This window comes from Pholcus phalangioides, unplaced genomic scaffold (genome assembly GCF_987345545.1).
Source record: "Pholcus phalangioides strain wild (caught in Gottingen) unplaced genomic scaffold, Ppha-v1.0 ptg000024l_1, whole genome shotgun sequence".
In the NCBI taxonomy this organism is placed as follows: Eukaryota; Metazoa; Arthropoda; class Arachnida; order Araneae; family Pholcidae; genus Pholcus; species Pholcus phalangioides.
This window is the reverse complement of record NW_028301616.1, coordinates 13083238-13100559: the sequence shown is the minus strand read 5'-3', so window position 1 is coordinate 13100559 and position 17322 is coordinate 13083238. Positions and strand designations below refer to the sequence as shown.

Here is a 17322-nt window from a genome sequence, read left to right as displayed (position 1 = left end):
GAGATATTTGAATTCAAAATTCGAAGGAAAGGTGGAAAGGGCAGCATAAATTTGGGGAAGGAGCGTTGTCGATTAGTTTTTGCTGTCTTTTCATAACTTTTCTCCAGTTTTCGAATTCAAATATCTTAGCGAATATTGCACTGAGAAACATGCAATTTTTCTGTTGGCATCAGGAGAGACAATGCAACAACTTTCAAATTGGAAGTTAAAGGACGGGAAATCAAAGAAAAATTTAGATTTTTTTGTTTTGAGCCGCACACACTGTATTTTCCGAGGATGATATCACTTTCCGCTATCTATACGAAGGTTTCAACGGTTGGCTGATGCGAGATGAAGTTAGGAAGGAAAAATTCACCTGTGCTCTTGCTAGGAATCAAACCCACGTTCTCGAGCTTTCTGGGTGAGCCCACTAGACTACAAAGGCAAAGAATATCAATTTTTCCTTGGAACTTGTATGCGATGAACGGTCGGACCTAACTCAGGCCTCTGGAATCACGAAGTGCGGCTTATACGGCGAAATTAAAATTTGAAAAATTTATTTGATCGCAATTTATCATTCTCATCGGCGCCCCAACGCCCCTCGCCACGAGAAATTCAAATCCCGACAGAAATCGCGAAGTGCGGATTATACGGCGAAATTAAAATTTGAAAAATTTATTTGATCGCAATTTATCATTCTCATCATCACCCCAACGCCCCTTGCCGCGAGAAATTCAAATCCCGGCAGAAATCGCGAAGTGCGGCTTATACGGCGAAATTAAAATTTGAAAAATTTATTTGATCGCAATTTATCATTCTCATCGTCACCCCAACGCCCCTTGCCGCGAGAAATTCAAATCCCGACAGAAATCGCGAAGTGCGGCTTATACGGCGAAATTAAAATTTTAAAAATTTATTTGATCGCAATTTATCATTCTCATCGGCGCCCCAACGCCCCTCGCCGCGAGAAATTCAAATCCCGACAGAAATCGCGAAGTGCGGCTTATACGGCAAAATTGAAATTTGAAAATTTATTTGATCGCAATTTATCATTCTCATCGGCGCCCCAACGCCCCTTGCAGCAAGAAATTCAAATCCCGCCAGAAATCGCGAAGTGCGGCTTATACGGCGAAATTAAAATTTGAAAAATTTATTTGATCGCAATTTATCATTCTCATCGTCGCCCCAACGCCCGTCGCCGCGAGAAATTTAAATCCCGACAGAAATCACGAAGTGCGGCTTATACGGCGAAATTGAATTTTTAAATTCGACAGTGTCGGGATTTTGACCGTGTCGGGATTTTGACCTGTCGGGATTTCGACTCTGTCGGGATTTTGACCTGTCGGGATTTTGACCTGTCGGGATTTCGACCCTGTCGGGATTGTGACTTGTCGGGATTTCGTCTGTCGGGATTGTGAACGGAACCCCAATATTCTATCTGCCACTCATCTACGAAACAGTTTCAATGTCAATAGCTTACAAAAACGCAGAGAGTACTTGCTCGTTATTTTTTTCAAGAAACTGTTGACTAACCAAATTGATTGTATACCAATTCTTAATGAAATCTGTTTCAATATTAAGTGTCACAATACAAGATCTAATTGTTTATTTGCCATCAAATCATATAATACTAATATTGGTAATTTCTGTGCTATAAACAGATTTTCTGAATTTTATAATGCGCTTCCTCAACATCTGGATATTTTTCATTCGTCTGTTAACGACTTTAGAAGATTTTTGCTGTGATTGCGTTGTATATATCTTTGTATAGAATTTTTGTATTTTGCGTAATTCTTTGTTACTTTCTATTTGTCTTTTGTGTACTTTATCATGTCGCTTTTTCTATTCTGTGCAAATTTTTATTTTTACTGCAAGCTGTAATTGGGTTTAAACCTGTAGCTTTGTTTTATAAATAAAATAAAATAAATAAAAATAAAATATAGGCATCCTTGTACTCGCTAGCAACAGGTGGCTGTGCTACACAAAAAAATTAAATACCTGCATGCCCAAAGAAATGTGATCATGAGATGTTTCAATTGAGTTATTCTGTGAGCAGTATCGAATTAAGCAATAAAACAAACTGAGATGTTACAGCTGCAACTTTGTTTTTCTGTTGGCATTCTAATCAGAAAATTCACCAAAAAATTCAATATCTGAAACTGCTATAATTAGTTTGATAGAAAAAAAAAGAATAAATTTCTTGTAAGAAAACACAATAAAGGTTGAAGAATATAGCATGTACTTCTTCATACCTGAGCTAAAACTGGCTATCAAAAATATTTTTTGATTGATTTGTGTTTATTGCATGTGAAAATGCTCTTTAAAATAAAAATTAATTTAGGTTGATATCTATACTAGGACCATCTGAGTTATTATTACTATCTGACCATTAGATAAACATATTACCTCAGGTCTTAACTTCAAAAAAGAATCACTAAAAACAATTTAAAACCATTAAAAATTGAGGTTGACATGTTTATACATGTATATTAGAAATTATTATCAAAATATATTTGGATATGAATATACTTCTGGAACAAAGGTTTGAGTAGATAAATAAATATATATGTCTATGCAAATATAATATTTGAGCAAGTGTTTTTTTTTTTTACTTTAGTATCATGCTCAAAACCATCATCTAATTCCAATTTGACAGAAGATAAGAGCAACGTAATTCCTGACATGAATCCAGTGTTACATAATGCCTCTGCCGCCTAAAACAAAACATTTATATATTACAACTATAACAAATTTCAACATATTCAGCTATTAAAATAAATTCAATTTTCTCACAAAATCTCTATATCAAGTATTGGAGCACAAAACACACAGCAATTTCATCAGATACCAGTGCACAAATTGAATTCCCTATATTTTTCAAAGAACTTAAAATTACAGTACAATCTAATCAGCCCAACTAATAGTACAAAATGGGTGACTGGTGTGAAGAATATAATGAAATGTGCTGTTTTGAAGGGGGGGGGGGGAAATCATGCATCTGTTTCACACACAGAAGCAACATATATAAAATATTGGAAATTGTCTTCCACAATGTACTTGAGTATGAATTCTAAAATTATCAAAGGATTTGAAACAGGGGGAAAAGCTTTTACAGTGTAAGTTAAGGAAACTATTGATTAAATTAATTCAGCTGCATATACAAATTCATCCATGTCATCTTTTACTCATTAACAATTATTCCTGGTGTTACCAAATTATATGAATAACAATTTTAAAAAAAATTCATGTTTCTGTATAAATCTAGAGAAAAGTTTTGGTAAGTATCTTGTTTATTACCACACTGATAATATATCCTTTTATTTTAGATAAAATGCTTTTCTATTTATTTGCATCGAACGATTTTGATGGAAATTTTTATGGAATACATTTTTTTTACAGAACTCAAATTCACATTTATATCTTAATGATGTCAGAATTCCAAAACATTTAAAGTATCACTTGAACTTCTAAAATAGAATTCCAGAAATTAAATAAAAAATCACAAAATTTACAAATATAGAGAATGTTTATTTACCTCTTTATTTGAAGCAACAGATATGAAGAGAGTGATAATTGTCATCGCCAGTCTAGCACCACATTCCATCTATAAAATCATAATATTTCAAGTTTAAGTGTGAACATATATAGATATTGATATTATATATATACCAGGGGTGCAAGCGACCCTCATCTATTTCTGAGAAGCAAATTTCATTTTTGGAGCAGAAATTTTGAAAATGGAACAGAACTAAAAACGAACTATATCTGCAATATAAGGAGTAATTTTTCTGTGAAATGCCAAAGTTTTGCGAAAAATGGTTGAAACAAATAATTCCAAATAAATATCCTTCACAAATTAAAATCTATTTAAATTTTTTCTGAAGTATCTTATCTGTCACTACTAAAACATGCAATACTGAAATGATGAGTAAAAGTTAGACTTTTCAAATTAAGCAACATGCATACTAAAAACTTAGGCAGCAAGAATTTCTGCTGCTTGAACACCAAAATCTTATTCATCCTCATATAGCAAAAAAAGTGCGAGCAGAATATAATAAGAGTTTCTGTTATGTATGTGATTATATTATTGTCAGACAGATGGCGCAATGTCATTGTATCGTATTACGGCTATTGGACGTTTAGGCAGTTCACGCCACGTTGTGGTTACGATAGCATCTTTGTAATCGTGTGTCCGTTATCATCATGCATTAGCGTATGTCTGTAACCGAATTATTGTAATTAACTGTGCCATTAAACAAAATAGAAAACAGTTTCCATGAAAAAAAAAATTAGCTTCTCACAGAATTTAAAGGAATTATTAAATTTAAAAGCAAAATGCAAAAAACGAGAAGAATATAAATACCTTATTTACTTAAACAATTTCTCAACCTAACAGCATTTTAATAGATTACGAATCACGAGTTGCTTTCAGAAGTTCAGCATCTCAATGACAATTTTTTTCAAATATTTCATGCCCTTGAACATAAGATTTTGTATGTCTTATTTCATTAAAGCATTGGATGGACAAATTTTTAAATGTTCAAACAGACTTTTATTTATTTGTTAAAAATGAACTCTCTTTGACTGTCTGCATTACCATGTGCTAAAGATAAAAGCCTTCACCAAAACTGGCGAAATTTGGAATTTTGGACTGCTTTCAAGGTTACAAAGTTTGAATATGTCTGCCCAATATCTATCTATCTATTCTCTGAACTTATTTCACTTCTTGTAATTCTTTGCATTGTAGTGCAACCCATTCATCACACATAGTTAATAGTTCTGTTGGTGCTACAACACCAACAGAAACTATTAATTATGTTAAGCAACATCCCAGCAATAAGTGAGGGAGTAATGTACAATCCCAGCAATGCATGAGAGGGAGTGCGAAAAACAAGAAAGGAGTTGAAAGGGTGAAAAAAGCTTTGTTGACCATTTTTGGTCAAATTCAATTTTAGCGCCAAAAAAAAGGTTCTGCATGGGTAGATTTTTTTCCCCTGAGTCAGCCCTGTTCGCCAAATCCGGATTTTCGCAATGTGAAATTGTCACGATCGGCAACTGCAGATGATAACCACACGACCGCATAGTGGCTAGATGACAAAACTATGAATATTTTAGCTGGAGTTTTTACAGATCCCATTTTTTCCCAACGATCTTCGAAAAATGTTGCTAATTTAAACGAGTAAACAAATCCCCTTTTCGATGTATGACGTCTTTAAACGCAGGTTGGCAGCTGCGAAATTACCGTTATTTTCAGTATATAACCCGCAGGAGAAAAAACTGAAATTGGAAAATTCGGCATATTCATTCAGGGACTTTGGTAGCCCGCGGTTAACCAATAACAGTATAGGACTTTATACTTCAAGGTAGTAGAACTACTTTCCAAGGTCACGAGATAACGCTATTGTGATAGATGGTGGGAAGCGAAAAAAAATTGAAGTTTCTCCCTCCGTATCTTTTTCTGTGTCTCGGAAAGAACGTGTCCCGTGAACAAAATTTTCATGCTTCTTTTTCCTAAATTCCGGATATTTGACACACTACAGTGCATTATCGGTACCTCTGCGAATCACAAACAAGAATTGGTGCAGATGTGCAGGGATTCGGCGCACCATGTAGCAAGAGAACCATTTCGGCACAGTTTGGCACAATTGGCGCAGCTCTTGCACCCCTGATATACATACAATATTGACTCAATAATACAAAATTCAATATTACAAAGCTACTTTTTTGTATCTTATGAGTCAAATGAACCTGCGTGGTGGTTTTTTTTTTTTTTTTTTTTTTTTTTTTTTTTTTTTTTTTTGAATTTGAATTTGAAAGAGAGGCTTTACTAAATTTTTTATTCTTGTTTGGAAAAAAATGAGTCTTCATTCTCAAAGATTATTGGTCAAATATACATAATGAAAAATTAAAATTTAATGTGATGAGATTCTTGAAATAGCAATAAGATTTTAATAAAAAAACTCACCTTCAAGCTTTTCATGAGCAAACCAACCAGAAGTGGCAGAGTTACATGAGATTTGAGCACAGGCAGCCAGTTATTACTTTCTTCAATCAACTTGTTCAATAAACAGATTACAGCTATAGGGAGCTAGAAATAAATGATTGATATTTTCTGTTATACTATTACTTTTGCCATTCGAGAATACTATCCTGAATTTTTAAGAAATATTTATGTCAGCAAATGTGGACTAAAACTTAATTTAAAATATGATATTATATTAATATAATAATATAATATTAATTTAAAAATATGATAGACTTGTAAAGATAATGAAGTGAAATTATATTTTATAACAATGTTCAAGATCTAATTAATGTCCTGTTCTAGTCATTTGTATTTCAAAACTTTGGCAAATTTCTTTTTGATAAGTAATTTATCTACTGCTCTATAAAAAAATTTAAGCTGCCATAGGATAATGCATATGCAGTGCAATCAATATTACACAAAATTCATTAAAAGCAGTTCCAACTTATTCTTTCTGTGGAAGATGATGTCATAACCAGTTATGTCAATGAAAATTCACTTTCTGCTCAATAATATTTTTGCCAGTCAAAAAATTTCACGTTCTTTTTAATACCCAATTAGCCTGCAAAAAAAGATCAACAAAATTCTCATCTAAAAAAAAAATTCCGAAACACATTTTGCTTGGGTTCAATACTGATATCTACTTTTTTGTTGGGAGCACAATTCCTACCTTAAAATATTCAATACTTAAGTCAAATTAGAAGTAAAATACTTAAGGATAGTATAGTCACTTAAATATATTAAATCAAACAAAAATAATAAAATTATTTCCCACTAATCTTACTAGGATGTAGGTAATCAATTCAGTCGCAATCATTCATGCTTACACAAGACATAAATTGCTGCACCACAACAACTTTGTTTTGCAAGATATCTCCAGGATCAAGAGACTGAACGATGTTTAAAGTCATAACTGGCACCTCCAATGGAGCCATGTCCAAAACATTCTCACAACATTTTTTTTTAAATAGTTGGATCTACTGTATTATCAGATTCGAATTATGTGCCTTCCTCAACAAATCAGACTTTCCACAAAGACTGAAGATGAGTTGAACAAGAAGTGGTTTTCACATGCTTTTTCCCTTAGAGCTTTAGAGGAAGAAGCATTTAATCTTAGAGAGTGCAAAAGTGCGCTAGTTAAGAGTCAGACTTCCCCTAGTGTTTTTAATTGGGTAGAGTTGATGATTTGAACTTTCTCAACCACAACTTAAAACATATTCCAGAACTTTGGACTCGCAACATTTTTGAACAAAAGAAAAATTCAGTTTTTTTTAACTCACCTTAAGCATACTGATTAACTGGTCTTTCTCTGCAGGTTGATCTATGAAGTTAGAAGATTTTCGCAGCAACTTGCACACAGGATAGACCCATTCAACAAAACTGAGATCTATGAAATCAGCAAAAAAAATAAAAAAACAAACTGGTATTAAAAATATTAATTTTCACTCATAATCTGTTTCACAAGAAAATGCAGGATAGAAGAATCAAAGATTATAAGCTTAATCAGATCTATTTTGAAATATTGTAATTGTTACAAAAATAAAATCTATTCAGATACTTAATTAGAATAGTGAAATCTTTGTGCTGAAATTCATTAGCAGGAAAATGATTCATGTTCTGGAACATTTCTGATTACAAGTACAATAGGACTTCATTATAACAGACTAATAGGGGCTAAAAGTTGTCCGTTTTAATGAGTCAGGTTTATATTTGATATAAAATATTATATATAATTATGAAATTATTTTTTATAGGAGTGTAATGCCACAAGGTATTCATCAGTGAAAGTAAAGTAGTTAGCTATAAAAAGTGTTCATTATCTATCAAATAAAAAACAGCCTTCAACATGGGTTGATTTGAAGTATATGTATACACTGCATTACTCTTAATTTTTCTGGCTGGCAAACGACGTGAGTCATGCAGCGCATCCATATTTATGCAAAACAACACAACAAGAGATGTTTAATACCTTGCTTGGAAATGTAAAACTTTTCAGATAAAAATAAGCACCAAACTTTGCTCTAGACTCTATCAGTGGCAAAGCCCTGCTATCAATTTATTCATGCCTTTACTACTATTACAATTTTTTTAACTGTCCATTACAAGTGACGTCTGTTATAATGAGATTCTACCGTACATGCAATGGTGGTGATTATCAAAATTGCGGTATTTGATATGGAAAAACTTTTGGAAATATAAACTTCTCTGGACCACTCTAGCTGTATGTGCCATCATATAAAGAAGAGGCACATCTACCCTTCAAAAATGTCATGAAAAACTATGAAAAAGATGTACCTTAAATATCATTTGTACCATGTTTTTGATTCAGCGTACAAAAAAAAGGTGCATCTAATAGTTAGCAAATACAATAAATCTTAATTTTGATACCCTGGAAATCAAAAAACCCAGTACTTCTTGAAAGCAATGTATTACTGAAGTAATATGGTTTCTCAAGAATGTTCTATAATTTGGTTCAGTCTTGGTATGTGATGCACTCACCACTGTGAATTAAAATAATCAAGATATGATATACGTAGACAGCGATTTTCAATAAGGAGCACTGACTTCCTTGACTTCTGAAAGTTCAATTTATGAAGAATGTAAGCTTTCACAAAGATAACAAATCTTGAGTTAAAAATAGCCATGGACTTAAGGAATTTTTATTTCCAAACATTTTGTCAACATCTGCGATGAAAAAGCCTTCAACATGCAATGGAACCTAAAATTACACGTCACAAAATATTCACTGTATTTCCCAATGTCTTGATTTTGATTAGGTCGATAAGTAACAGTACCTTTTGAAGACATAACATGCATGATCTATGTACATACTGGAAGGATTCTCTTTCTCTCACTCACAAAGGATGATTCCAATATAGTTTACCTACTTGGGTGTAAAACAGCAAATTTCCTCCATGGCCAGAGACCAGGGTTGTATATGGGTCAGTAAAATATAGGATATCCTGAATGGCAACAGGAGCAGAGTCTAGAACTATTCAGTTCAGTAATCTATAAGCATCTGCAAAGATCTCATCAACTCCACTCCTGGAGTCTGCTACCACTAAACCACACATGCACCTCATCCATATTACTCTGCAGAACTTTTAATGAATTGGTACATGTTGGAATGTGTGTGTACATATTGTGAACTTAACATGAAGTTGTTTCTGTGTAATGCTTGTTATAGTGCTGCTGCTACTAATAACATGCTACTTAACAGTACATGAACCTCATACACATTCCTCTACAGAATTTGTTACAGTGCTGCCATCTATTTTTTGAACTAGAGTGAAGCACAATGATTGAATATTTGTACCATTGTAGGTCTGTTGCTCTCTATGGCGAGACTTTTTAACAGGAGATCGGCTTGCATTCACACCTCAAAGTTTGAGAGAAACCACAGAAAACCAACTTCAGCTGATTACCACTGTGGTTCCTGGCAGTGCAAGTATGTTACTATGACTACTCTATCCCCATAGTGGCACTCCTAGAGACTGGAGGATGCCTGGTACTAGGAGGAGACAGGCGATGTATTTAATATATATCATGTTATATATTGTGTGTATGCATAGTTGTTTTTCATACATAACAATATATTTCACTGCAGCTATTTCAAAATTTGTCAAGCTCTTCAACATGCATAAATACCATTAATTTTTTCAAAACAATAACTGAATTCATACTTGTCTTTTCCTTGACTTTTGACCACTGTGTTATAAAATAAATTGCAGCGGTGACTAAAGCTAACTGGATCCGTGGATAAACCTCATCTGCATTAACTGCTAAATGTTGCAGAAGATCTTGCATGAGACTGAATGTTTCATCAAGTGCAGATAATGAAAACTCACTGAAAAAGAAAAAGGAGGCTCAGGTAAAGAAAAAGAATCGTAACTATGAATCTTTTCAAACATATGAATGACATAATACTCTAAACACCAACAAAATGTGTTTGTCATGAAAAACTTGCATTCATATACATTGTGAAATTGTTCCAATAAAAAAAGTCTTTCACTTTAAAGCGAATTCCAGTACTTTTGTTTTAAAGACCTTTTTCACTGGTCAAATTAATCAAAATCAGATACAAAAAAATTTTTATGCTTTATATATTTATGATGAAGAAATGGCAATTTCACTCACTTGGCCCAAAAATTCAACAGTGTCAGGTAAAATTCAGATAACAAAATTAATACACGAGGATGGCCTTTACTGATCTAAATTAAAATTAGAATAACAAAAAATTAAATTCAATAAAGTTGATTTTTCAAAAATTCAACAGACAAGACAGCTAACAGTTTCAATAAAATATAAAATATTTTTATGAAATTTTTATCTAAACAAACATGAAAATTCATTTGTTACTTTTTTTGAGATGTTTCTGAGAATATCCAACATAATTGCATTCTTTATATCCATTCTAATGATCAAATTTAACTGTGTTTCATTCTGAAATACAAAATAAAAATCCATACTAAAAAAAAAACAACCATTTTAATCATATCAAAACTACATGCAATTGATAGTTTTATAAAATATTTTTTTCAAAACATATTTCAAAGTTGAAATGCAAAAAAGTTATGTTACATAAATATTAAAAAATACTTTATAAAAGACGAGGTCATCTTAATCTAAAGCAGAGCTTACACTGTAGGAGTTTTTTAAAAGTTCTTTTATAAAACTTGAAAAACTTAACCAATAAGCTTATAATAGGCATATACATAGGTTGCATTTATCAAGTTTTATAAAAGAAGTTTCATCATACTATGAAGGAACCAAAACCAAATAAAAAACTCTTCTGTATTTAGCCCTTAAAATATTAAATTTACTACCCGAATTTATATTCATACAGTTTTTTATGTACATATTTTCTTATAAATTGAACACAAGAAAATTTAAACTATTTGTTTAATATTTTAATGCAATTGTTATTATTCGTAAAATAACAATTGTTACAATATATTACTTTCTTACATTGCTAAATATCGATTTTTATTGATTTATTAATTAAATTCTTGTTACTACTCTTTTTTCAAACTCTATATGGGGGATTTCTCCTTCACTTTTTTACTATCATGAAAGCCACACGTTGAAGCCATCATGTACATAAATGATTATAAAAAAAAAATTTGGGCTAGCAAGAGCCAGCTTAGCCCCCAAAACATTCTGTATTTGATTAAACCTATATATATAATTTATTTTCTGTATGTGTACGCATATGTTCTCTAGACAAATCAACAATTTTAAACCGATCATTGCCAAATTTTGCATATATACCAAACAGGCCCCAGATCTGCTTTAAAAGTTGCAGAGCTGGGCAAATGTCCAAAATGGGCGTAAAATTGTTGGACAACACTGGTTTCTGGGCCTCAACAATCACTTTCAGAATGTTTACTTTAGTTACTGTGGTTCCCTAGTAATGCTTCATTACTTACTGTGGTTCCCTAGTAATGCGTTTCAGACATATATGCCTTTACAGTGGTTTGTAATTTCTTTAATGGTGCCAGTATCATAGTTTATTCCTTTATAATGGTTTGTCTATTTTTCATTCCTCCAAGTAATTAAAGAAAACCTGGTAGTGCTGAGTATTTTTGCTTGTAAATAAATAAAATTATTTGAATAGGAAAAAAAATCATTAACGAAGACATATTGTGCATATGCCCTGACTTTTACAAAGCAAGGTAATTTCCTGCATATAATTTGTGGCAATGTTAATAGTTGTTATAATTCAAGCCTACAAATTTTACTACTTGAAGAAAAAATTCCTCCTGTAATTAGCAGCAGCGTATATTTTGTGACTACAAATTTCTCTCATTTGAGGAATAAGCTTCTTCCAATAATCTGCAGCAAAGTTTAATTCACGAATGAAATATTCAGACTTCAATGCTTTCATTCATTTTCAACCATTGTGTGGAATAAAAAAGCACTACCACCTTCAAATTTGAATGTACGCAAAGCAAAATAAGATCTTTATTTGATCCATGGAGTTAGCATTCAGATAGTGATCAGTATCACCAGTTATCTTAAGTAATAAAAGAGTTTGTTTCTGCAAAACTTTTAGGAAAAATTTTGATCCTTTCCAAAAAGGTGCAATTTTTTATAATTTTTTGAGGTGGGATTGCAGAACAAAACTAATTTAAACCCAACCCACATTATATGGTTTTGGTATGAATTAATGTAATGTCGTTTTCTTTACTAACACGATCAGCTTTAATAAAAGTTTTCATTAACAATGTATTCGCTCATAGGGGTTTAAATGCATGTTGATCAATAAAATCAATCACATGCATGAGATCAATAGAGACTTAAAGATTACCCATTATGATTATTATACATCAATTAATAATTACCCATTATGATTGTTATACATCAATTAATAATTACCCATTATGACTATTATACATTACATGTCAGATCAATCAACATTAAATTTTCTTTTTAATACATCCATTAACTTTTCACACATCCTGGGTATATTGTTAAGAATGATAAATTGCTTACTAGATCAATGTTCTTAACCCTTTAAGTGGCATTGATAAGATATCTCACCTTCTCAAAAGAATTTTATTTTAGCACAGACAAGCCTACATATTTTTTAAAGGCGATTTCTCAATGGAATAACTTTTTCCTATACCCCTTAGTTTGCACCTGCTGGAAATCGGAAGATAGCCTACTTCATTAAAACAGATATGATTTTATAAATTTTATAAATTATTACAAATTATTATAAATTTTGAAGGCGGTTTAGTGATTACTGCTGTGTGACTTGAAGGGTTCGCAATTACCTTAGCAATGACAATAATCAAATCCCTCCATGCTGTGTACAAATCAAAAGATACAGGAACATCTTCAAGATGACTTGACTCTAGAGACAATCGATTCTTAACTTTTTCAATTGAGTCCTCCTCAAGTGATGCATTGTTTATATTCTGAAATAAAATTAAAAATTACTATAATAATACTGGTACAGCAGTTGAGTGCTTATAAACTCATCAAAAAATTTTCCACTATTTACAGGAATGTTGAATATTATTATAGTAGAAGAAATATATGTACTAGAAAAAACCAAATGTAAATTGTAGAACAAAAATACAGGAAAAGCAATAATAATATTCAAAGATAAAAATTTGAAATCAAAACTGAACCAAATAATAAAATGTAATTACTATTTTTAAATGGACGGGGGATACAAGAGCAGATAAAATGTGAGTGAGAGTTTTTTCTTGATGTCTTTACAAAATTAGATACTGAAAATCTTACACAGCTTATATTTCAATGTAATTATCATCAAGATCTATGTGCTTTTTCCAGTGCATAGGCTATTGTTTTTATCTTACACTAATTGAAATAGATTAGGTAAGTGCAATTGTGAAAAAATAATGCCTTTTCATTAGCTGAAAATCGTTCTCCTCCTAATGCTTCTTTAAGCAGGCCAAACCAATATTAAACACAGGGTAATTAGTCTAGACTGTAACAGAAAGGGTACCAATTTATTCTAGTGCAGTTTCTGTAATGTTTTTTACTACATCAGCATTGTGGTTCTTGCATTATTTTGCAGAAGCAACACACAGAGGGATGGGGATGCCATGACTTTTTTTTCTTACCTACAAGCCATGTTGACATTTTTCAACAATTCCTTGTAGTATGTAACATTTATTGTTCATTGACATCATGTTACAACTAATCTAAAATATTGTTTGACTGACATAACTTGAATTTCCAAAAGCTACTATCGCCAGGAGAAAAAAAATCTTCCTCCACATTGAAGAAATAATAATTTGTTTTTTTTTCCTAAATCAAATAATTTGAGCTTAAAAATTTTTTGTTGATAAAAATCAATGACAAGAAACAATGATTTCAAACTCTAATAATTTGAAATATCTTATATTTAAAAATAATATTTCGGAAGTTTTTATTGTAAACCAACCTTTGACCATTTTGCCAGCAAATTATTTTCTTTAATTATTCCTACTATCTTCTTTACACTGTCACTCCAAACACCACTAAGAGAAGAAGAAAAAATTTCAGAGTCAAATGACTTTATTGCTCTAAATTACATGGGATATAATTATGAATGATGATCCACTTGCACATATATTGAATATTGACGGACCGGACACTGCTTCAATTCTCCTTTGAGATAGCAAAATGGTCCCACAGAGTGGATGCATCAGGGGTTCAATCACTGCACATACATTATAACAAATAATTAACTTAAGAATATTAGACTGAGATATATGTCTGAAATTTTAGGAACCTAATTTAAATAAAATGCAATACAAGGATTTCAAGTGAATTGGCATAACAGCATAGTCATTTCTATCAAAGAGAGAGATTTTCTGGATGTTAGTGCCGAAATGAACTTCAGAAAGAAAAGTTGTTTGTCTCCACAATCTCTTTCTTTAATATGCTCCAGGCCAGAAAAGTAAAATCTTTCTCTGTAGTCATTTCTGTTAATATTTTTTAAGGCAAAAGCTTGTCACTCATGATGGAAGATAATAAGAGGTGGTAACAATTTGTCTCATATCAATGATTTCCCAGTTTATGAATGTTTCTACCAATGTGCAAAGTGAACGACCACTTTTTGTTAACGCCCATTAACTTCAGGCAAGTAGGAAATTAGAATCATATCAGATTCTGTATTTTAAAAAATATGGTTGTTTTTTCTTAATATGTGCTTTCTTTATGAGAGTCAAAGATGAAGAATTTAATACATACTGAAATTCAACATTTATATATTTATTACTTATACATACATGCTCACTACTTCATGTAAAAAAAGTAAAACATACATTATTTCCTGGACTAAGCCTTGCATCAGCATAAGTATGCAATTTGGAAAAAAAAGTCAACACATAGTACAGTTGAACACTAATTTAATGTCACCTTTTATTTTGCAGAATTTTGGTGCTATAACAAGTTTTGCATTATATCAAATCACAGTTTAACACGTGTAATCCCTGGAAATGGAAGATGTATTCACTGAAAATTTCTAGCGCTAAGCACAGGACATTGGGGGAAGGATACTTTAACAGGGATCGACTTCATTTATTTTTTTACACATGCATCCTTATCTTCATGTCTGTCCCACCTTTCCACGCTAAATTTATTTCTCATGTAAGAGTACTGTTTTCTTGTATTTCATGAACAAATATTAGCTTGCTAAATGATTGTAACCAATAATAAAAAATGTGTGTAATGCAATTATTCACATTTGAATGCTATATTATTATGTTTATCATTCAAGTTCTTGAAAATTAGATTTTTGGAAATAAAAATTAATTCAGCAATACTTCAACTGCTGCAAGCCTTTTTATGTACAGTAAAAGACAGTTGTTTCCAACCTTTTGGACTTGAAGAGCCTTTATTGGGATCAATTTCTATGACTGGAGCCCTATAAGAAATCTTTTTTTTATTTACTATAAATTAACTGTTTTATTTTATTTTCCTATAGTAGCTGTGAAGCTCATAAGAAATGTTCAAGACTCTGTGAAGTACGGGCTAGGAACCAATAGTATAGGAAAGTCATTGAAAAAATGCTGTTACAAATTCATAATAATCTATATATAAAATTAATTTGCATGGTGTGCGCGCGCGTGCGCGTTCTCTATACAGATCTACAATTTTAGATCGATCGTCGCCAAAGTGGGCAAAAAACTGTCGAGCAACAATGGTTTTTGGGCCTCAACAATCACTTTCCGAAGGTTTACTCTGGTTACCGTGGTTCCCTAGCTATGCGTTTCAGACGTGTATATGACTTTACAATGGTTTGTCATTTCTTCAACGCTCTGTCAGCATATGTATAATATTTATGCCTTTATAATGGTTTGCCACATTTTCAATACTCCCAGTAATGAGGTTTTTTGAATGTCATAATCATCATCAGCATCGCTTTGAGGGTCAGGAAAAGGGTGATCGGTGATCCTCATAGAAATCAGTGTTAAAGTTGCCGATTTTAATGTAGAAATGCAGAAATTTGGTGTGGTTTTCTGTCACATCAATAATTTTAAAAATTGTATTAAATACTCAATTTTTGAAATATTGAGTTTGCTTAGAGATATATGAAACCCAGAAAATTAAATATGAAGTAATTAGCCGGACCCCTACTTTCGAGTTGGATATCCATGCAATAACACACATTGATTTCAACTTTTTATTTATATCTTCTCAAGCATGAAAATTAATGTCTCCGTATTGTATTTTAACATTCAACTGCATAAATTCATATACTTTGGGTTGTTTTAAAATTAGTTATGGGCCCGTAAAATGTACATCGAAAAAACTCCACAGCTTTAATTAAGCATTTTTCATTCTGAAGCAGAAACAGGCAGAGATGGATAACTTGAAGTTCAAGTGGGGGAGAGGGGGATGGATCGAAGTACCTAGCACCCTTTTTAAAAAATATATATATACTGTATATATATATATATATATATTTTAATTTTTACATTTCTTTAAATCTAGATTTGTTTCTTTCATGAGTCGCGCAGGAAGTCGCCATATTGGTGAACTTAGCCACGGTTTGCATGTCCCTCAAAGAAAGAGGGAGACATCACGTGATCAAAAAAAGCCTCATTGAAGAAAACCCAGGCAATGCCGGATATTATAGCTAGTAAACAAATAAAATTGAGTAGCATAGTCTTTAAGAAATCAAGTATTGAATACAATTGCAGACAAATCAGCAATTAATACCAGGAAATTTGAGAAAAATTTTACATTCATTAGCAACACAGAAAAAATATGGTACTTGCCTCTGATTGTATGTGCTGTAATAAAATAATTCCAGAGCAAGCGTTCTTATCACATGAGCTGCAAATCTTGGATGTGTCATCTCCATGTTTTCAGACAGAAGTCTTGCACAAAAGTAAGACCAAAACTCTGGGCTGTAAGTGTTAAACGGCTCATTAGAATGAATATATAGTCATGGGAAAAAACATATAACTCAAATTAAACGCATGAAACAACTAGAGATCATAATCTGAAACAACTTTATATATATAAATCATAAATAAAAACTTTATACAAAAACTGATATTTGTGTTACAGCATATGCACACTGGCTGTGTATAACCAGTGACTGTGCAGGAATAGGGGAAATTTTGCAGGTTCAATGGATTACAGAAGAATCTTTAACAAAACAACTACTAGAGCAATGGTTAAAGATATCATTCCTTCAAGTTGTGACAATCATAATGTAGTAAATACCCACAAGAAAAAATATTACAAACTAAGGTGCCTGTAATAATTAGTTGGCTGCTTTTAATCAGTCAATTGATGTGATGTTGGTAAATAACCAAAAAAATAATGAGTCTATATATAATTAA

General features: G+C 31.9%; 1 protein-coding gene across 1 annotated transcript in view; it reads right to left on the bottom strand.

Moving 5' to 3' along the window:
* Nucleotides 1-17322, bottom strand: part of Nup188 (nuclear pore complex protein Nup188) — a 79076-nt gene that overhangs the window by 12389 nt on the left and 49365 nt on the right. The window contains exons 32-41 of the mRNA XM_089250682.1: nt 16750-16881; nt 13926-14001; nt 12784-12927; nt 10364-10447; nt 10142-10215; nt 9688-9851; nt 7285-7391; nt 5945-6067; nt 3515-3583; nt 2592-2693 (exon numbers count right to left, since the gene is read on the bottom strand). Coding sequence (XP_089106808.1) covers nt 2592-2693; nt 3515-3583; nt 5945-6067; nt 7285-7391; nt 9688-9851; nt 10142-10215; nt 10364-10447; nt 12784-12927; nt 13926-14001; nt 16750-16881 — 1075 coding nt within the window. The remainder of the gene's footprint in view (nt 1-2591; nt 2694-3514; nt 3584-5944; nt 6068-7284; nt 7392-9687; nt 9852-10141; nt 10216-10363; nt 10448-12783; nt 12928-13925; nt 14002-16749; nt 16882-17322) is intronic.